General features: G+C 35.6%; 1 protein-coding gene across 1 annotated transcript in view; it reads right to left on the reverse strand.

Annotated features, from left to right (window-relative positions):
- The window catches only part of ntrk3b (neurotrophic tyrosine kinase, receptor, type 3b), a 112,075-nt gene extending 90,031 nt beyond the window's left edge, over positions 1 to 22,044 (reverse strand). The window contains exons 1-3 of the mRNA XM_052562346.1: positions 21,438 to 22,044; positions 5,588 to 5,662; positions 1,650 to 1,721 (exon numbers count right to left, since the gene is read on the reverse strand). Coding sequence (XP_052418306.1) covers positions 1,650 to 1,721; positions 5,588 to 5,662; positions 21,438 to 21,685 — 395 coding nt within the window. The 5' untranslated portion in view covers positions 21,686 to 22,044. The remainder of the gene's footprint in view (positions 1 to 1,649; positions 1,722 to 5,587; positions 5,663 to 21,437) is intronic.
- Between the last annotated feature and the right edge of the window lie 1,843 nt (positions 22,045 to 23,887).

The following is a 23,887-nucleotide window of genomic DNA, read 5'->3' on the forward strand; positions in this document are numbered from 1 at the left end:
TTTGTCTTTTAAAAATGCTACCCGTTAATGAATGTGATTTATTTCCATTGGCTATTACAGCTTCAAAAGTGGCCACTTTAATCCTCTGAGAGCCACAAATGAATAAGACACAAGCAGTCATCATCTTTGTTATTGAAGTTCCTGCCCATATTTCTTAATGAGCCCACAATTAGCATGTCCATCTGCTCTGTCCGTGCCTCAACTGAACACAGGATCTTTTACTTTTTGGCCCATTCATGAAGTGCTCACTTGCCTATAACTGAGACCATTATCGCATACCCTAGAAAATCATGCGTTGCTCTGCTTGTGAGACTCTGACAGACATCAAAGGTCACAGGTAGACATTTTGCTTACAGGCATGCAAGGTAAAAAATGTAGTAATGAGAGTATCACAATGATTTCTCCTAGCTATGGTAAAAATAACGTCTATCCATTAGTTGTGCAATGGTTAAAAGAAAGGTTAGCCAGCGTGAAAAGTAAAAGCAATGGTTTAACTGTTACCTGCATTTCAGAAGTAACAAATGATCAGCAGGAAAACATTGGCATTAAAATAAAAATTCACCCTATCTATTTTCTAAATGCATGTTATTGGTGAACGATTCATTCATGCATGTTTTAATTTGGTGATTTTTATTAAAATGTCACATCTAAATTTTCCATTGAAAAGACAGACTTCTCTCTAGTGATGTATTTTGGATTTAGTCTGCTTAAACCCTGCTTTTTTCTTACAATCTACTGCAAGCTGCACATTCAGCCAATCTGCCATCTAATCAACAACTGACTGATAGAACCAAGTCCCTCCCCAGCATGTTTCCTTTATTAACTTGAGGAAACTTGTTCCTGGATCAACATTGAGTTGGAATATTTTCTTAGTTAAACAAACGCAAAGCTTCCACCAAGAAAAAATGGTTGAAGCAAGAGTACAGTGCCGACTGCTGTTACCCGGATGAGCCTGTGTTATTAGCTTTTACAGGTTGTTATCTAGTGATAACATACCTCAGAATTTCGCGACTGACCAATCAGAATCAAATATTCCACAGAGCCATGTAATAAGGTGTGTTACAAGACACAATCAATGCATTAAAACTACTTTTATAATGCATTATATAACAGTGTTACCACAATTTTCACCCAAGAATCACGAGTTAATTCACAATTAATTACAATGAAATGTTAAGTAAAACATTTAATTAAATGAAATTTTGAAATAGAAAGATTAAAATTGTACTTTCTTATAAAACATTCTCCAGTAATCTTTGCAACTTCAGAAAATGTTTTTATGGCGTGCCTATGCCTATCCAATAATTGCCCTCTGATTTTATGGTAATGATTGGTTGATAGGCATGACATTTCTGGGAGGTTGAAAGCATTAAATAAAAACGAATTAAGTTCTGATTGAACTACCTTAATGACCAAAAACATTAGACTTGAAGCTAGGATTAATCTTTTGACTCATTCACTAACTCTTTCTGTCCACTGTATCGTTACACCAGCTACTATTGACGAGTAAGATAATCAGAGCACTCAATGTAAATTGCCCAACATTAGACACTGTTTACAAGTGCTTGGAAGTTAACATGAATTATTCATTCACTTAAAAGATTCATTCATAGAAAGACAAAAACATACTGTAAAGACATTTTACTCACATGTAGCGCAGGTGTGGGTTCTGCGCAAATGCACGTGCCTGGATTGTCCGTAAACTGCCATTTATTATTGTCCTGAAAAAAAAGAGAGAGTTACTATTTTATGTGACCTGTTCTGGAAAAATGAGTTACAATTATCTTTATTATTTTTATTTTTTTAATTCTCCATTAAAAATGGAAGTTATTGGATGAAAAATTATTGAGCTACACCTGAAATCAATTGAGTCGACAAAGTAAATTTAGATAAAAACTGATTTAAACTGATTTTCTAAAGGTTCCAAAGAAAAGTCACCTAGCAACATTACATTGTTTCCTCCACTTCATTTCTTAATAATCATTAATTATCACAGTATAATTTTTTTATTTTATCTTTGTTGTTATAAATGCAAAAAAGAACAAATATAAGAAACAAGTGTATAGTGTATGACTTTTTTAATTTTTCATCTAAATGAGCATTCAAAGAAAAACAAAATGAAGTTGTAATCCAGCGCAGTAAGTGATTCCCTCTTTTCATTTCTTGTTTGAATTACATTAATGCAACAGATGGCCTATATTAAGACATAGCGTAATATATAAATCTAATATAATGTTACACATCCCATGTTTTTCCCAAACAGTTCCCCAAATGTTAACTTTATGCGGGCACTTCGGATAACAGTCTGAAATAAAATGTTCAAATAAAAATACTTTTAGATGTTTAATTTTCTTCATGTACTTATTTTGTGAAAAACTCAAAATTCTAACAAAATTGACATTTTGCAGCTCAAAATTTGCCTGTGCACATTCCGACTCATTTTGACAGCATGGGTCACATACAAAAATGCACAGATCCTCTCAAAAATCTGTGAATGACAGGTGTCATTGGTTGGGCACAAATGAGCAGCATCAATCCAGCAATGATGAGGGCAAATTAATTTCCCAAGGTGAGACCACCAACATTTATTGCAGCCTCCACACTGCACGGTTCATCCAGTAATTTTGACTGAGGGCTCTGTTGTTGGTCATTTGCACCTGGCATTGCAAGTCGATCATTCAAACCTGAGGAAGCCAACAGTTCATTAGAGCCTCGCGGCTTGATGTACACTGTTTATGATGATAAACTGCAGAAGCAATCTCAGTTCACCATCTTTCCCATCTCTTCAGAGAGTGTCATTAGAATAATGGTATCATCAGGGTCCCCAATTTCACAGCACTGAGCCGCAGCGGCAGCTGGAATGAATTGTGCATCCTAAAGACTCTGTGCACAGTCTCGGTGGCATTAATTGGTAATGACTGCATCTTTTCATTACAGGAATTTAATGCAAAAAGTGATTACACTCACAACACCCTTATCCGGTGAACAGTAATCAGTACAGAATTAGTTTTATTATGATGATGGCTCTATAACTATAACTATTTCTAGGAATACAATTATCCATCTCTGTTATGTAGAAGATGTAAGGAGGATGTTGGCCGTGTTTATACCATTTCTCTCCTTAACCATTCAGCTCTTAAAAGCCTGAAAACAAATGCAAGGGGCCTTATTGTGAAACCCTTCTGATGGTCCTTCACGTGACATGCGTGAACTTGTGGGGGTGGGATTTCAAGTGTAGGCAGATGTTTTATTCTGGCGCTGCTGCAATGGAGCTTTTGTGTGTGCTGCTCCCTACGAGCAGGTCGGTGGTCTCTACCAGTGTTTAACTAGAAAAATTTGTCTGATTTACTGTCCTTCCAAAACAGCATGACGTCTTGCTACCGTGGAACACAAACGAGATATTTTGGGTACAAACAATATTTCCAAACAATAAAATAAATATTTTTTTTGTACTGAACTAAGATCATATAAAGTAGGGTTGACACAAGTAAATTGTGCCAGAATTTTCATATTCAGGTGAACTATTCCTTTAAGACTTTGTTTAGATGGATGGACGGATTGATAGATACTGTACTGTATGTGAATGGATAGATTGGATAGAAAAGTTTGTACATCAACTCATCATTGTTAAGTCAACATAATATCAGTGCACAAAACTACTAGCATACCCATCAAAACCCCACAGGTGGGCTGAGATGTTGTATGACTCAACTAACCTAATCCACACCGAACCTCCACAGACAGGTCCTGCATTCATGTGTTTGGTTATGTAATGTTGCTATCTACAGTGTTTGTGCTTAAAAAAGATGTGAAGCTCATAGCTCAACACATGCAGAAGCTGATGACCTTTAGTGGAAACTCAGAGGGTAATTTAGAGGCCTGGAGGTCAGAGCTGTTTCCAGGCGTGGGTTGGACCAGGAGAGACCACCATCAGCAGAAGAGAGGAATGTTAATGAGAAAAATGCAAATGGGAAGGTGGGAACAGTCCACTTGGCTTCCTTACTGAGGGATCAAGGGGAGTGGAGGAGGAAACTCTGTCTTGAGGATACCATGAAGAGAGGATGGGGTGAGGAAGATGGGAGGGCTTGACAGAGGTGAAGGGAAGCTCATAAGCAGGAGTGAAGAAACTCTGTGGGAAGTCTGGACCCACAGCAGATGGTCTGGTCTGTTTTAATCTATATGCTTTTATATGTATACTTTTAACTCGTGAAATCTTTTAACTATTTTTCACCGATGTTAAAACTAATTATATTTTCTGAAATGAGGAACAGATGAGCATCTGAAATTAATGAGCATTAGAAATTAAAATTCTCAAACAATTACCAGTTTGATATAGGTACATAATTTTTGGAGAAATTAAATAGTTCTATAAAATGCTTGGTAATGGCAGAATTTGACACAGTGAATTATTGTTATAAAAAAAGTTTACATTATTCTAATATAAGTAACATAAGTTTTTAGGAAAGGTGCAAAGAAGAATTGATTACGTTTTTTTAACTACCGTATTTTCCGGACTATAAGTCGCACTTTTTTTCACAGTTTGGCTGGTCCTGCGACTTTTAATCAGGTGCGACTTGTTTATCAAAATTAATTTGACATGAACCAAGAGAAATGAACTAAGAGAAATGAACCAACAGAGAACATTACCGTCTACAGCCGCGAGAGGGCGCTATACTATTCATTGCTCCTGTAGGCTACACTGAGCAGCATATAGTGCCCCCTTGTGGCTGTAGACGGTAATGTTTTCTCTTGGTTCTAAATAAATGCGACATAGTTCAGTGCGACTTATATGTTTTTTTCCTCATCTTAGCATATTTTTGGACTGATGCGACTTATACTCAGGTGCGACTTTATTTTTTTAAGAATTTATAATATTAGAAATTATTTCATATAACAAATAAACACTTTTCTTTAAACTCTTCAACAAAGAATGCTGAATTTAAAAAATGTTACATAGTGAGACCAGACGTACCGAAAAATTTGAGACAGTCCGAAAAGCTTGATGAAGAGAGCGCAAGTTGCTGCAGCTGCGAGGCGGACAGTGATGACACGTACCGGAGGGATTGACAGTTCGCGGCACTGTGTACAAAAAATACTCCGCTACACAATTATTTCGTTAGTTTCGTTTAAGCTTATTATCGTTAGAGTTACAGAAAGGTCTGATTTACGTACTGTTACAACACTCATTGTTTTTTGTTTTTTTTTCATTTTTTTACAATGACATTGAGTTCATGATTTTAATGTTGTTGTTTTTTGTGGCAGACTTAAGATTAAAGATTTATCCTTGAATAAAAAATGTGTTTAGTCAAGGTTTGAAATTCATTATCTTTTATTATAGGCTACGAAGTCTAATATCATAAGCCCCCCATCCCATCACCCAAGATCGTAGACAACCCTAAACCGAAAACCCAAACCCAAAACTGAAATAATATCACATAAACACAAGCAATCCATTCAGCAAATGTCAGTAATGCTTTGCCCTGAGATTAAAGGAAGTGTTTGACAGCCTAAATCGTTCTGTGTGCACCAGGCTTTAGTGTAATACACATATAATCACCAGTATAGGATAGGTTCTTTTAATACTCACAGTCTCTGGAGTCCTGTGTACAATTCCATATCGACATCCTTAAGAATCTGCAATCCTGTCCAGTTCTCTATGTGTCTACAATAGAAAGAGAGAAAATACTGAAAACAGCACCACCAATTTATTCAAGCAGGGGATACGTGTTTTTCTGCTTGATGGCCGGGGCATGAACCCAATGGAAGGTCCCTAGAGTTTTGAAAAATGTATTATAATTCAGCGAGTGCTAGAGAAACATTCATCGCAGATGCATTGGTGTGTTGGTAAGGCAGATGGCCTAAGGGTGCGATTACGTACAAACCACACCGTGAAATAATTAGGAACACAATTTGGTTCTCCCTGGACTGTAAGGTCAAATGCATAGAACATGTGGGGAGCACAAAGATAATTATCATGTATACTGTGTAGAACAACCAGAGACATAAGTCAACTTGAATGTGAGAGCAGGGATCACTGTAACACACTATAACACACAGTGCACTCATTATAGCCATATCATGTGCAAGCTTAATTTAAACCTTTACCTCATCCCAAAATTATTTGCAGTGTGGGATCATATATATATATATATATATATATAAATGCTGTCCTTTTTTATTTATGCATGATTTAATTGAGTAATGACAGATAAACTTTTAAGAAAATAGTTGGAAGCAATTTTTCAAAGCTTTATGCCATAATTTCTGAATAATCCAAGTGAAAAGAAAAAGTTCATCCTTCAGTGTACTTCCGTAGGATTTTTTTCCCCTCCCATTTATTGTCCACCAGGAAGAATTGCAGTCCGATTTCTTGGAAAAGTAATAAAACACCTCTCCTGAACAAGCCACATGATTTGACGTATCATTCATTTCTGTAGCACAAATGGTGCATGATGAATTATGTGCAAAAGTTTAATACTTATGGTAGAGGTTTGTTGAAAAAACACTCTTAGTATTAGCAATAATAAATGTGCTTGCATGCACAAAATACACTGATAAACAAAAAAGAGCACATTATAAAGTCACAGTCATGCAAGAAAAAAATAATTATAGATTTTATAATCCTAGGTTTTTCTTTATCAGCCTTAATGTCAAAACATCAAGAGATATGAACACTTAAAAATTATATATATATATACATACAGACTTTTTAAAAAGGCATTTAAATGCAAAACAAAAAAGGGCTTTCAATTGGGTTAAATCACACTGATGTAAACACTTTCTGAATAAATCCAAATATCCAAGTGAAAATAATTTAAATTATGACAATTATCCCTGATCTCCCCTACTGTGTCACTGAAACACATTTATCAGTGTCAGAATCTGCTTGAAAACACGCTTGCATTTGAATTCAGTTATTTCCAGGGTATGCAGCGGCACTGCCTTTATTTCCTATTCCACAGGCTTCTTATCTGCCAGCTAAAACAAACACAATCTGGACAGCAGTGTTCCAAGCAGGAGAAATCACAGATGTGCCGCTGACAGAACACAACCACACACAGAAGCAAACACGCTTCTAGATCCACACACACCTTGACAATGCCACCAGCCCCTAGAAGCACAGTCCAGCACAGTACATCAAGTAGATTTAATCTTTCTATTTACAGCAGTGTAGAGAGAGAGACACTTTACAAATGAGTTCCACTGCAGTTAATGTTATACAGGCAAAGGCCTTGCTCCTTTACTGCCCATTGGTTTTATACAGCATCTTCAGGTCACTAATTTCCTCAAAGAGCTTTGACTGAGGATCGGTTCAGCCCACCACTGAACCATTCGAGGATCAGTGGTTTTGCTTCGGGACCTAGATTTTACATCGGTCATCATGTGGCAATCCAGAATTATGGTAATTAATGGACAAAGTTTATGTGTTTGACATTAATCTAACATATTTCATATATATTATGCATGTATGTGCTGTATGTACGTTTATAATTTAACAATTTAGTTTAATAATAAAATATTAAAATGTGATTTACAAATAATATACAAATCAGTTAGATTCATTAAAACAAAGAATATTAGTTTATCAATCAAAATAATCTGCAACTATACTTTAACAATAATTTTTATATAGAGTATGCATGAATTAAGAAATAAATAATATTAATATTTGCCAGTGATTTACATAATATACAAAGCAGTTACAACTAATGTTGTGTTTGTTAATTCAGACACTGCATACTGGATATAGAGAAATCTATAACAATACTCTTAATACAATTATTTTTTTATGTATTTATACAAATTTAAACACCAGTAGCCTAGTAAATGATAAATTATATTAATAAATCATAATATTGCTAACAACAGTGTCCCCAACTAAATCTTACTGTTAAAGAAACTGATCTCTTTTAGTTTAGTGAGTTACATCAGTAAGACTGAAAATATATTTTTTGTTCAATTATCAGATATAGCTTGCAGGATGCACAAAAATCTATAACTGAGTCTGGATGGCGTTGTTGTGATCCAGATGCATTGGAGCAACCCTGTTTATATCCTAAACCATGTGTATTATTCAAATATCAGTCAAAGGCTCTGAGCACATTTCATTTCGGCATCTGATGAAAAGCCTCTCTCAGGCTGTGTGCAAGTTCAAGGCTTTTTTCTCCATAATCTTCTCTAGTCTCTCCATTGTTCCCAAAACCCACGCTTGGACATGATTAATTGCTTTGTTTAAATTATCTACAGCACAACTACATAGAGCTTAATGGAAGAGCATTTAATAAAACAGATTGTCTCAGGTGTGCTCTTCAGGCATTGAGCGACACCTTACTTTTCATCGCAGAGTCAGGCTTTGAACCATAAAAAGGTTAAAGAACCATAAAAAGCCGGAAGCCAAGTTTTTCCATTATCTTGCACTTTAGTTGGTTAATATATACTGTTTACTTTTCACTGATTCACTGGCGTTCCTTCTACTACATCCACATAACATTTGAATAAATGTAATTACTCTGAGACAGGTGTACAACGTGCCTAATTTCTAATGGATCTAGTCGATGAAATTACAGCTGGCCTCCATCTGTTGCTGATTTCAGGTTTCAATCCAGGATTTACATTTCCAGTGTATAAAAACATCATGCTTCACCTTTACCGCTAACAAACTATGAATCATTCGTAGGTGCCTGGGTGCAGATTTGCATTTTAAACGCTGGAAATTTATGTGGCCTTATGTGAGACAGCACTTCTAGAGTATGCAGGATATTTTTTCTAAATGAAGAAAAACTGTGATTACAAGTAGCTGCACTTACATTTACTGAAGAAAATGTGAGAGGAGTTTGTCCGTCCAAGTGCTTGGGTTTTGTAGAGGGTTGCCAGGCCACGCTATGTGCTTCCTAAGGCTCCCAAGCTGGTTGTCAGCATGCTGCCAGAGTGTTTTGGATACTTACTAGGTGTTTGCTACTCTATGGCGTTCTGGATGGTCAACAAAGCAAAGTATCTTCCTCAGTTTAATTCTGTAGGGGAATTCCCCCCAAATGTACTATTGTCAGGGGGGAAAAAGAACTGCTTTCTAGGAAAAAATAGTAGGACACCTTTCTTGAACAAGCCAGAAAATTTGAGGTATTAAAAAAGTGCACATTACAAAATTGACTTGTTGGTTTTCTCCATGAGTCTTGATGTCAAAACGTCAAAAGAACTGAACACTTGCAGGAAATGTTAAAAAGTTTTTTTTTTTGTTTATTTCATACAAAATGAAATTGTGCAAGGAAACTTTTTATTTCTGTGACTGGTGCGATATAAATGCCTGTGATGTTCGTAACAGGTGCACAAATGGGCCACAATGCATCAAACTGAAGACCAAAGTAAACACTCAAGTGCTCTCTGATATGAATTGAGCTTTTATTCTTTTAAATCTTCTCATTTGGACAGTTCATATACACATCACAAAGATGACTCACTGAAATTAATTAACTCCTTATATTATGTAGGTTTACTATAAAACATAAATGAGTGTGTTTCATTGCATGTATTATACATATAAATGTTCAAGTAAATTGAAATTGAATAAAAATATGGCTTTGATTAAATTGTAGCTTTGGTGAGTATATTTTAGTTATAAAACATAACTTTAGGACCTGACAAGCCTATAGTTTAAATACTTCAAATTTTGATTTGCTTGACAAAATACACGTTTTGAAATGAGCTTTTATCTGGTTTGGCAGATAGATTGTGAGACAGCAAGGACTATATTAGCAGCTGAGAATCGAAAACTGGAAATGAGTGGAATGTGTATCGACTGCTTTGCTCACTTTAGACTTCTAAAAGTATTGAAACATTGAGCTTTCTGATCAATTGGTCTGACTTCCTCAGGAATAGGTGTTCAATAGAGGTAAAATCACAATATTGCCTCACCTCTAGTACATACACAGGGCAATTAAACTGTCACCAGATAGCAGTGACCTTTCAAAACGTGCAAATATCCCCCTATTCACTACACCAATGACATCTTCATAAGATATCAGACATCAGAATAACGTGTTTATGTAATTGATTTAGAACTGATTTTTACACCTGAAAAAACTCATGGAGCGGGAAGGCCTGCCACCAGAAGCCGAGGTTGCATTGTTTCTTCTCGATAGGTGAGTAACATTGGTTTTGCTCTGTTTCACAGTACTAATATATGCAGTTAAAACACATATATGCACATTAAAACACACAGTAGTACCAAAACACATTCGACCTGTATTACCATAGTAACACAAATGACATCATACCCTTTGCTGGCTGGCACAGTAGATTCTGCCATAATCGTTGCCTGGTCTACGTCAAAGACTAAAGATTACCAAAGACGTTTCACTCGTATAGTTTTGAATAGGGAAGAATGCAACGCTCAATATGGCCGCACAATTGCAGGAAGCCCCACCTTCTGAATGAATGAGCCAATTGCTAATACGCACAACTGGCGCAGCGTCATAGAATGTCTATGGAAAGATTTGAGTGCACCAATAATGTTTGTAAAACTCAGAATTTGAAGGTCATGGCTGCCTGTTTTTTGAGCAAAAGAAACAATATTTATTACACAGTTGTTGTCACATTTTTCTGATGATTTCAAATATGAAAAAAAATTTTAAGCTTAGTGAACAGTTTTGCTTCATTTCAAAGATGGCCACTGAGTGACATGACTTGTCTTAAAGAGACTTTGGTTGGGTTCGTATGTATTTGATGGATCTATCAAAATAGGGGCAAGAACCTTTTGGGGTAGGGGTATGTTAATTTGAAATATCAACATTGACTACCAGAAATCACTTAAAGGGGGGGTGAAATGCTAGTTTTCACTCAATATCCTGTTAATCTTGAGTACCTATAGAGTAGTACTGCATCCTTCATAACTCCAAAAAGTCTTTAGTTTTATTATATTCATAAGAGAAAGATAGTCTGTACCGATTTTTCCTGGAAAAACACGACCGGCTGGAGACGTGACGTGTAGGTGGAGCTAAAGAATCACGAGCGCGAGTAGGCTTTTGCTTTGAGAGCGTTTGAAAGCTGTGACATTACCGTGAGGAAAAACACATCCAAAACAAACCATGGCTAACAGTCAGATTCAGCATATATTTATGATCCAGAATCAGATCCAGAAGCTGAAATTTAACAAGAGCAGCATCAGCAACGACGTCTCTATGTGGTATGTACTGAAACTGTATATATTTGCTTAGCGGTTTTGGAAAATGACTAAGTTTCACTTTATGACGTCTTTTTTTTTTTTTAAGCTGTAACTTACATGTGGAAAGTGCAGTTTGATGACAACATCGCATGTTGTTTACTTGATGTGCTTACGCGCCGATAGCTAAGTTAACAACACAGAGATATTTGAAGCAGTTTTACTCACCGCATGCGGTTCCAACACACGATAGTGACCCTTTTTTGTTGGGACTGCATTATCCTTAAGAAATAAACGATGTGCAAATCCGTCGTCCAACTGGGCCTTGTTTGTAAAACAAGCATCTTCGAAATGCAGAGAACAAACACAAACACTTGCACAACTCCGTTGATGCTCTGTAAAAATAAACTCCATCCACTGGTCCCTTAATGCTGTTTTTTCTTTGGTAATCTGTGCAGGGTTGTCTTGCCCTGGAGTGCACAATAGAACCAAAAACACACTTCTTTTGTGACATTTCGCGACGCTCTCGCTCTGATCAGTGAAGTCTGTTGTGCTCTCAGTGCTCTGCTATATGGGAGCGTGCGCTCTTCCGGCAGAAGTGCCTTAGGACCCATATAAGGAAATTCCGCTCCATCTAACGTCACACAGAGCCATACTCGAAAAAAACTTTCCGAAACTTGTGACAAACCGGAAGAGGTATTTTTGGAACAAAAATACTCCTTCAAACGTACAACTTAATTTTTGAAACTTTGTCCATGTTTAGCATGGGAATCCAACTCTTTAACAGTGTAAAAAACTCAGTATGCATGAAATAGCATTTCACCCCCACTTTAACCCACTTTTAATCCATCACTTCTGGCCAAAATATGCTTGGTCTCTTCTATGACAACTTTTTCACAGCTAAATTGTGGATAGAGGACACTGCTGAATTTGTGTAAATTTGTTTTGTTTTGGATGACTTTGTTTTTCTAAAACATATTAATTGGCTAAAGTTGTGTGGAATTATTTATGAGGCATTTAGACTCTCATTCTCATGGCACCCATTCACTTCAGAGGATTCATTGGAGAGCAAGTGCTGTAATTATAATATCTCCAAATCTGTTCTGTTGAGGAAACAAACTCATTTGCATCTTGGAAGGCTAAGGGTAAGTACAATTTCAGCAAATTTTCATTTTTGGCTGAACTATTCTTTTAAACAGGGGCCGGTTGCATAATCTTAGCCTCTAAGACAAAGTCTTAAGAACTAATTTGACCAACTAGCAGGTAACCAAGGGCTAATCAGTCTTATATTTTGGATTCATCTTATAATCTTATTTTAAGTAACCAAGTTTTAAAACTTTAGACCTTAAAGAAAAAAAGAGATGACTTTTAAGACTCATCTAATCCATTTATGCAACAGATCCAGCTAATTCACCCAAAAAAGAATACTGTTTACTCTTTACTCACCGTTAAGACATTCCAACCCCACATGACTGGACCTAAATTTCAGTTTGTTCAGCACACAACATTATATGGACTACTTTTATGACATAAATTTATGGTATCCTTTTTAAATGCTTCCCTGTTGTTGTTGTTTTTTTTTTTTTTTGTTTTTTTTTGTAACTGTATAACCGTGTTTAAAAAAATGGAAGAAAAAACAAGGTTATACAGCTTTTTAATGACATAAAGGTGAGTCAAAAACTTTCATTTTGTAGTGAACTATTCTTATTCCAAAATGTTCTGAAACATCTGACTCTGACCAGCAAAAAAAGCAATTACACATCCTCAAAAGAAGATTTCCTCCGTGTTAAGTATTTTTGATCCAAAGTGCTGCTGGCATATTATTGAAGCTAATGCACATAAAACCAAACTAACCACGTCTAGGCAGGCATGCATTTAGGCCATGTATCAGTGTGCCTCAGATTAACTGTGTGCAATGCATCGCAGCTTCATGGTCCATGGCCAGAACTGGCAGTCTAAATATAGGCACAACAAAACCCCTCCTGAGCTGTATCTACATTCTGCACAACTCTACCCTCCATCCACTCCTGAGCTTCAGCCAAAATGAAAATGAGCATAATTAGGTCCCATGAGGCAGAGAGCATTAGACAGAGCAGCAATAGTGTTGGAACGCCAATGTCACTTGCCATGCCAAAGGCTACAGCGAGCACTTGTTTGGAAAACCTGCACGAGATGACTTCCTTAACACAGAATAGCAGGCCATTCTGATTTCCCGCACTTATCAGGGAAAAACAGGCCAAAATTTTTCTCTCTGGTGAGGGGAATATATCAAGAAAATACAGCGATGGTCATCAACTCAGAATGTCTGACTGTGGGGTTAAAATTACGATTTTTCACATTATATATTTAACATCTGCCATTATGAACAAAACATATATCATTCAAAAGAGACTTAATATTTATGTTGTTGGTGAGACTTAATGTTTATAAAAATAAGTCTTAAACATTTTTTTAATCAAATATTCTTTTTGTATTTAATATTTTAAAATCCAGTTGATTCCTGTGATAGTAAAGCTGAATTCTGTATGTGTGACACAGGAACAAAAAAACAGTTTTAAGGGTCAGTTTTTTAAAACTGAGATTAATAAATCACATGAAAGCTAAATAAATATGTTTTCAATTAATGTATGTTTGTTAGGACAGGACAATATTTGGCCAAGATACAACTATTTAAAAATCTGAAGGTGCAAAAAAAAAAAAAAAGAATTGAGAAAATTTCCTTTAAAGTTGTCCAAATTAAGTTCTTAGCAATGCATATTACTAATCAAACATAATGTTTTTATATATTTATGGTAGGAAATTTCCACTATATATTCATAGAACATGATCTTTACTTAATATCCTAATGATTTTTGGCATAAAAAAAATCTCTAATTTTGACCCATACAATGCATTGTTGGCTAATATAGCTACAAATATATATGTTCTAATTGCTGCTCAAGAAGCATTTCTTATTATTATACATTTTGAAAACTTTTGTGCTGCTTAATATTTTAAAGAAAACAATGGTATTCCCAATCCATTAAATGCATCCTGTCTGAATTAAATTATTAATTTCTGTAAAAAAAAAAAAGAAGTCTTACACCAAACGTTACTGTATCTGTACTGTAACTGTATACAAGACATACTGTATCTGTACTGTATACAACTGTATACAAGACGTTACTGTATCTGTACTGTATACAACTGTATACAAGAAGGCTATAGCTTACTTTGAGGCAGAGGAAGGCAAGGTGAGAAAGAGGCTGACAGGACAGCAAGTCATTGGGAAGCACAGAGTGTGACACAGGAGACAGTGGCAGTGAGCACAGCAGAGGAGAGACAGAAACAGAGAGCCAGAACCTGTTTCCACTGTCTTTGAATAGACAGGTGAGACTGTCTGCTTGTGGTGTCCTCACTAGGTAACAAGATTACAGTCACAAACTGGGCTGAAAGATTTATTGTTTAGGGGTGAATGAGCTTTATAGGTTTCCTTGGCATATTCGTGTATTTTGTTGAATATTTGCAAGGGGGAGATTGAGTCTCTGTATGTGTGTGTGTGTATGTGCTGGGGGGTAATATGTAAAATGAGCATTGCCTTATTGCACTGAATTACATTACTAATATTGCTTCATGTTTCACCAGATCCAAACCTCAAAACATGTTGCAAAGAATTTTCCTAAGTTCCCAACAGCCTAGAATTTGTAATGTTCAAATTAATGCTGTCAAACGATTAATCGTGATTAATCACATCCATATTAAATATATAAACATAACATATTTTTCCAAAATATATGCATTCATGTGTGTGTGTTTACATATACATAATAAATATACACAGTACACACACATATATTGTGTACACAAAATATTTTATTTCGGATGCGATTAATCACCATTAATTAACAAACGAATCTACTATTTTTAACTAATTTGACAGATTACATGTAAATACCGTATTGTTTTAAACTTTCCACTGATGCTGCAGTCTTCATTGGATGGGTGTCACCCTTAGATTTTTCACTGGCCACCACATTAAAAAATAAAATATTGCTGTCAATGGCTTTCTTGATTCCATGGTGCAAAACATCAGCAGCAGGGTGTCGAAGCAGGTACGCCTGTCAACAAGCCTTCTAGTACTATATCATGTAGCTCTTTCTATTGTGCACTCAATATGTCTTGTCTTGAGTTGAGCAATACATGGCATATCCCCTGATGAGCATTCTAGCAGCCCATTGTTGTACGAGAAGCTTTTAAATAAAATACTGGATCACTGTTCTCTTTTGTACTGGCAAGAAGCCCAAAGCACCATACAGCATGCAAATCTGGGAAACTTTTGGCTGGGAAAATAAAGTGTGTTTAAAGCACGTCCCATCTGGGGTCCGGGTACATACATGCTGTTTCTTCATAATTTGCAGCCCACTGGCTGGGACAGCAAACATAGTGTGTGTTCACTCACAAGTGTACACTAACTTCCTCTAGTAACTACATTCTGGTTCAAATGAAGTACGGAAGGATATGCGTTGTGAAAAATCATGCAGCCCAACTGCGAAACAGTGGTTCATAAGTGTTGTGTCTCCAGTGTGGTCCCTGTGGGACACATAAAAGCAGCTTTCTGTAACATTTGATCCTTTTCTTTTCATTATGTCTGCTTACACTGATCCTTTTGAGCTGAATCAAGGGGAAACACATACAAAGCTTCTGTAATCAACAGCTAAATGGCTTATTTCAAAGGTTTATGCCCCAAAATGGGTGCTTTTAACATTAATGTCCCCGTTGTGGACTGTAAAATAATGATCAAAACACTGGGCCAAGCCTAACTAACCATGTGGCCAACCAGGAAGGTTCTATAATTGGTTGCAAATTAAAATACAGTATAAAATATTTTGAAATCCATTATCAAAACAGAAAGAGAGAGATAGAGAGAATTACAGTATATTCTATATTTTTGAGAATGTTTTCAAATACTAAAAAACTGTTCTTATCTAAAAAATAGTTTCTTATACAATCACTTGTGAGTAACTGTGTGAGGAGAGCTATTTGTACGAGTTGCAGGTTTTGTAAAGTGTTTAATAACTTAAAGATTCTATTATATTTAGGATGCTGCCTTAAAGGTTGGCAGTGAACATGTTCTTAAACACAGTCAGTATGTATACAGATGCATAACAGAGACAAGTCATGTAAGTACAGTGCCTGAAGCTAGATTATAATAATGGAGACGTTTAATATAAAATCAAAAGCAGTGACAGTGACAGCAGTCTTTTCATGTAATATATGTCAAATCGGATTCTGAGACACTTTCTTACATCTATTTCTCACATATTCCAAGCCCTTGGAGAATCTCACACATGACAAGAACCATACATACTTTTAATAGGATAGGACAATTTCCATTTAAAATCTTCATGGCATATTTCAATTTCAATCTCCATATCTACTCAGTTTATATTCTTTAAAGGAAAGAAGGCATGCATGAATGTCTGACAGATTTCATTTCATGATATGATATGAACCTATAGGTCTAAGGTTCTGTCAAACGGCGGCTGAAATCTATTCAAGCATGTTATGCAGCAGGTAGGACTTCGCAGTTTAGCTCTTTACCCTATTAGCTTAAACTGCAATCATTACTTGCATAGTGTGCACAAATTAGGCTTTCAAAGAGAGAAAATGATAATTAAATTGAATCTAAAAATAGTTGTGTTGGTAAGGAATTTGTGGCATGTAGGATTTTATGTGACCTAGAAAAGGAGGATCAAAGGAATTTTGCTCATAGATTCAAAGTGTTCAATATTTCATGGTGGAATAATGCAGTCTTGAAAGTCGAGTCTTGTGGTGGCAAACGAAGTATGTGCAGCTCTGCTGTCATGCTGCTGCTGCCATTAAACTATATTGAATGTAGATGTGTTTTTTACCACCTTGAGAAACAAACACCAAGTTGTGAGATGTGTGCCTCCAATTTTATTTTCTACAGCTAACATATTTTTTTAATGAGATATTTTGCTTATTTAATTTGAAAAATGTCATGATTTTTTTTTTTTTTTTTTTTTGCTCTCTACCTTCATCTTGCACTCATTCTTGAGACGTGGGACAAAACAGGACATAGAAGGGAAACTATGATGGAAATTATTTAAGACTGTTTCTTCAGAGAATATTTGTGTTCAGAACAATTCATTTGATCTCTGATTAAATTTTAAAGTCCCCCTCCAGTCACTAATTTTATCCCTTAAAAATCATCTTTGACTATCAAATTGACATATTTTAATGCGTATCATTAAAATTCCTTGAATATTATTTCATTTAGTATACAAGGGGTCATGAATATGCAAATTAGTCCTCATCTTGGACTTCCAGATCAGAATTGGTAACATGATTGTGACAACATGAAACAGAGGCTGTTTCAAATCACAGTTCTGAGACTGTCTTTGGTGCACCAGAGTTTTAAGGGAAAAAATATATATTTTGACTAATGAATTTGCAAGTGGTTTGTCTTTAAACATATTTAAAAAAAATCACCAGATATTAAACAAAATTAAAAACATTGCCATTTTCAAAACTAATGACAAGTAAAATGATGGCATGTTTTGGCTTTATAATTGGCACTTGATTAAATAAAAATGTTAAGTCAGTTTGAACTGGCTGAAATTGAACAGAAGCTCTGGATCTAGTTTCTTTCCACTCTCTATATCCATATCATACAACATAATTATGCATTATGCTGCATTAAGCACTGGAGCTCCTTCAGATGAACTTTAGCCATCGGAAGACTCTCTAATTATAAAGAATAGTGCTCATTTTGACCTTGAAACCTCACTATTAACACAGACAGAGCTTGACTTGGGCACATTTCCAATTAAAGAAACTGCAGGGTAAATCAACTCTTTATTACATTAAATTGTGGGATACATTTGCTTATTATAATAGAAAAAGCTGAATTTATAAGAGCTATCTGTTCAAAAACAAATCCTTACTGTTTCTATAGAACATCAAGGCATTGTCATCATCTCCTAAAGTTTTTCCCATCACCCATTAAGTGAACGTTCATGTTGAGAGACCAAGCTAGTTTGGAGAAATGAGCTCAAACCACATAATCTAGCTCAATAATCATGACAAATGATGGCAGTGGATTTTATTCATTTACTTTCATTCATTTAACATGAATCGATGGAATACCCCATGTTATTGTATGTGTATTATTACTTTTTAAACAAGGAGCCATGAACATTTTAGTAAAAACTGGTACAGGCAAATCATTGACAGTCACATTTCACTGTAATATTAAAAGAAAAGAAGAAAAGTAACATTTTACAAAAAACAGATGAAGTCTGTTTTTGGGCCCATTACAATTTTCTTTTCTTTTATATTGTTCATGGGAATTGTCCACATTTCCCTCAAAATTATCATTACCATAATGTGTCTGGATGTTTTAAATTTGAGGTTTTTGTTGTTGTAATTATTACTATTCTCAGATGTGATTGTAATTTGAGTCTCATTACTGTAATACAGTATTTTGTTTTTTTTTTGGGGGGGGGGGTTGCTGGCAGAAAATAATGCCTTATCACCAAAAATAAATAAATTAATTAAAGTCATTTTATACATTTAATTCATAAAAAATGTTAATGTCCCCTGAAATGCTTTGAAACACGGAGCATTGTTCTATGTGTTGACGTCATTTTAACTGAAACAGGAAGACAGGGTGGGATCACTTATCTGTAATATAGAATATATAGATCAGTGGGTGGGACATATCAAGCAGCCTTGTCCCTTTTTTAAATATCCAATAGCGTTCGTTTATACCACAGCTTGGCCCAACCGTTCAGAGCCGTTGAGCTCCATAAAGTCGCATTATGACAGCCACAATGACATCTGTATTGCTATAAGTTATAGCATTCTGTGTAGAATTTAAATAGGTCCGATATGTTTTGTGGTCTGCAACGAGGCACGCATATGATCTGCTACTACCAATTCTGTAAACAAGTGACCGATTACAGCCAAGGCTTCAACGTCTATTTATAGTTAGTTTAGGGGGTGGGCCCTTCGGAATCTAGAGAGCATTTGATTGGACAGAAGATTTTATGAGAAGATGAAGCCTGATGTGATGTCATGAAAATCTGTGATCCATTTTAGCGGAGGTGAGAGACATATGTTTTTGAATGCTTGTATCTCCTAAATCTCCAACATTTTTGTCATTGTTTTGGAACAGACCAGCTTATTCATAACCTCAAGGTTAACAAACTAAAAGTTAAAAAAACTTACATTTTGATTTCATGGGGACTATTTGAAAAAAACAGCTGTATAGACTGCCTTGTCTTGCAGTTTCTCTCTCCATAGTACAGTATGTCGAACAAGACTATTGTTTGTCTCCATGATTCATCGTAAGTTAATTAAAATACAATCACCTTAGAAACAAACTTCAAAAGCTCAAACAGCTCAACCCGAGCCTCGTTTCCAGATCTCAAGCACTTCCTTTTTGAACCTCCTCTGCTCCCACAGGTTATCAATGCATCTTTTGATTGTTGCCTCGGAAGGTGCTTCATTTATATTCCTCAGTAAAAGAGGGGCCCCTGCAGATGGCTCAGAGTAGCCCGCTTACACTGATCTACAATCAGCTTCCCCAACAAAAATCCCTATTATTACAGGAGAGACAAACAAATTTGAGCACAAATTTCCTTTAATGGGAAACTTTAGGACTGCATGGATATCAGGGGCTGCAGGGAAGAGACAGGGTCAGTGCCATTATAGTTACGCTTCTTCCTAGTAAAAAGCCAAACCCTGATGTTCTTCTCAACTCTCAAATGGCAGTCCTGACCTACTTAACACAAAAACGGCCTCATACAAACTTGATGATGTGCTTGTAGTAAGTCATAAGTTTAAAATGTTATTGCAAATATTCTCTTCATATGCATGTTTGCTTTAATTGCACACACACGTGTGTGTGTGTGTGTGTGTGTGTGGCCCTTTCTGTGAAATCCAGGCTAAAGTCTCAAAAACTAATTATTAGATAACAAGCATCAAAGTTTTATTTTGACCATTAATTCACTATGATCTCAATCTTTGACGTGGTCTTAGTAAATATTAAAGATATCAAGATTACATTTTCACATAATGTATTTTATCTTATAAAGAAAGATTTTATGTAGAAAACAGTAAATCACACACAAAAAAATGACTTTAGCTCGGTTTTCACAGCCAGGGTTTTCACACACACACACACACACACACACACAGACTCGCACACACACATTTATATATATAAAAAAAAGTCCATTTAGCCCCATACCAAATTTAACTGGACTCAAAATTACAATATTTTGGTTCAAAAACCTTCAGTGAGGAAGACAAACCAGCTTTCATTCTGAATTTCACACATGAAGGACAGACACTTTGACTGAAAAACTGAAACTTTGACGGATACCCTCCATTTTCTTAGCCAGCAACTAAATAAATCATGTGTTCACTAAAAATTAAATAAACAAATAAAACACTGTCACAGCATACAGCCAGGCATGAAATGGACAAACCAAGAGATGGAAACATAGACTGGCAGCAAGAAAAACAGGTAGATCACTCTAATATTTTATATAAATGTGTAAGTTTTATAACAGATCAAGACTAAATTTAATCACCCAGTTTGAAGGAGCTGTCCAGAGTGCTGAATGAAAGAAATCTCTGTAACCTGTTGGTGCTCAGCTGCTCACTTCAAATCATCCATTACCAGCGTTACATTATCACTGCAATCACTTCTATAATATAAATGTCACGAAAACGGATTTATGCTTAGACCTGAATATTAATGAGCACCTACAAACAATCCATTTCGAGCAAAAAGGCTAGAGTGGACAATAGGCTAATTTCAATGTGTAAGCTTGCAGTCATTTCAAAATTAGCAAAATGAGGTTTCATTCAATAATATAAAAAAAAACTTGGTTGCACTGATTAAATCAATGAAAACGCAAACAGGTTCTTGCACGGTTTGATCATTAATGAATGCAGAAGCACGACACACAATTGGCACCAGCAAAACGGCGTTACCATCAACGATATCCTCAAGGTTTGATAATATGCTAAAACGCGCTTAATTAAAACGGTTGATACAATAATAAAATCATTATTTGGTGTCCTTACTGAGATTACCAATGTCTAAATCATTCATTAGTTTTTAAATGAATATAATGCAAATAAAAGTTGATATAACGGTGCACATTTGATATAGAACCCAAGTTTGACTATATGAGGAAGACGCGGCGAAATATATATATATATGACATTTGCGCAGTAGGAAAAGGATGCACAGAAGCCCACTTACATGGACGTGATGTTCCTGAAGAGCTCTTCAATGTCATTATTGTTACTGCCATTGCTCGCCGGATCTTGTAGAGCAAGTAAAGGAAAGAAATTTCCACTGTCGGACTTATTGCAATATATTTCAGTGGGCGAACAGCTGCATGTTAGTGGACAATCGAGCATGGAGCTCCAATAACCCTGGAAGATTGTTGAAAGAAAAAAAAGCCTCCAGGTGAACACTGGAAACGCTGAACAGAACCATACATCCATGACTTTTGGGTCTAAAACGACTCGCCGTCTTCCAGGGCTGATGAAGATGGGGACGATGAAGATCGCTGATGAAGATCTGAGTGTTAAATATCTAAACGCGTTGGCTACATCAGAGTGCGCGCGCCTCGGAACATCATGCGAGGTTGGGCTCGTGATCTGGTAGCCTTATCAAAAGAACAAGTGTAAATGCCACAACTCGTCTCGACTTCCCGTTCCACAGTCCATCATAGAGATGTTCTCAGTGTCCAAGCCGGAGGAAAGTACTGCTGAAAGCGGCGATGCTCCGGATGACGAGTAAAAAGTCCCACCTACTGGACAGAATTAAGACTGACACCTGCAAGAGGAGGAGGAATCAGATTCCCGACCAACAAAGGCTTTTATGTAAGACCACTGCGTAGAATAAAAATAAATATATAATACTAATTAATATATATATATATATTAATAGCTATTAAACGACTTTTCCTTATATCGTCTATTTTGGATTCAGACACCTTCAAAGGAAAATTAAAATACCATCATCATTTTATAGAATTAATAAAACTCTGACATATATTCTTCTAACGAGATCCAAACTGCAAATTCAAAACGCATACATTCATAAATGCAAACTGCAAATTCTCATTAAAAGGGTATATTGTTAGGATGTTGTGTTCAATATATTTTGCTAACATAAAATTAATTACAATACATCAGCCGGAAAACAAGTTTTTGTTGTTGTTTTTGTTTTTGTTTTTTTTGCACATTACCATTTACATTTTTACATAAATAGCTTCTGGTTGCTATTAACTGTAGTGACATCTTGAAATTTCATGCAGCCTGCAAGCTTATTATTTATAATGAAGTCATGGGGTACATCCAAATAATTCATTAAAATACATTTGTTTAATACATAATGTTCAACAAATCCTATTAAGCATGTGTCAGTGTATTCCAGATGAGGGCTAATTGTTTTCTTTGAGCAAAGAGAGGAGAACAGGGCTAATTGTAACATTTTTGTTTTTTCCTTGTTCATTCAGTCTATATGTAAACATACAGCAAGCAAGACAAACAAGTCAATAAGGAAAATGCTTATTTTAATACATTTTAAACCCTAGAGAGGCTTTCAAAAAATGCATAACGACATCAATGAAATACAACTAGTGTAAAATCTACCATTCATGCACATTTTCATATAAACAGTTATGGCAATGTATTCTGGCTTGTTCTCTGAGTATTGTAGTACTTGACCCACTCAAATTTGCTGAATGGTGTGGTCAGTATTGTCTTGCATTTCAAGTTACAGCTTGTTGACATCCTAGAATCTGAATTATTTTAGTTGCTGGTCCCCATTGACTTCCACAGTATGGAAAAATACTATAGAAAGAAAATGGGTACCGGCAACTCTCTGGTTACCAACATTCTTCAGAATATCTTCTTTTGTGTACATTCAGGTTTAGAGTTGTATATATATTCATTTTTGGATGATCTGTCCATTTAAGCCTTGATGGCTTGTTTTACACCACCGAATCCGAAAACCACAGCTTGACTAAAGCACACCTGTTCAGCAGGAAGAATCACTGGTTGTGGTCTGCTTTTTATTGTTAAAATCCCGGAAAAGGAAAGACCAGTCACCCTCTCACCCTGATTATTGCATCTTTTAAGCACTGCCTTCCAAGAAGTAATTCAAACCAATCAATGCAAGAACAACCAGGTACAAAAATAAGCCTCACAAGCAATTGAAGTACACTCTACACAAAGACGTTTCTGAATTCTGTATTCTGGCTCCAGCCCTCAATTGATTTATTGTTGATTTGGGGTATATTATATTATATTATATTATATTATCACAATGCATAAATACTTAGTACTAAATATATTGTACTGTATTTTATGTAAAATCATTTTCTATATTTAACTGTTTTAAATTCATTTTAAATAAGTACATTTTTTAATAATTTCCAAAGTTTTAAAATTGCTTGTTTTTATTTTTACTTTCTTTTATGTAAAGCACTTTGAATTGCCATTGTGTAAAAAATGTGCTATATGAATAAACTTGCCTTGTCTTACCTAAATACAATCAAATTTATTTTCATTAAATAATTGTATTTCATTTCTTTTCCTGTAATACAGTAAGAGTTAACATATTACAGTAATGAGAAACTAATGAGAATCACAACTGAGAAACAATCACAGCAGTAAGAATTTAGGGAGAAATGTGCT

This window comes from Carassius gibelio, chromosome B7, assembly GCF_023724105.1.
Source record: "Carassius gibelio isolate Cgi1373 ecotype wild population from Czech Republic chromosome B7, carGib1.2-hapl.c, whole genome shotgun sequence".
NCBI classification, from domain to species: domain Eukaryota; kingdom Metazoa; phylum Chordata; class Actinopteri; order Cypriniformes; family Cyprinidae; genus Carassius; species Carassius gibelio.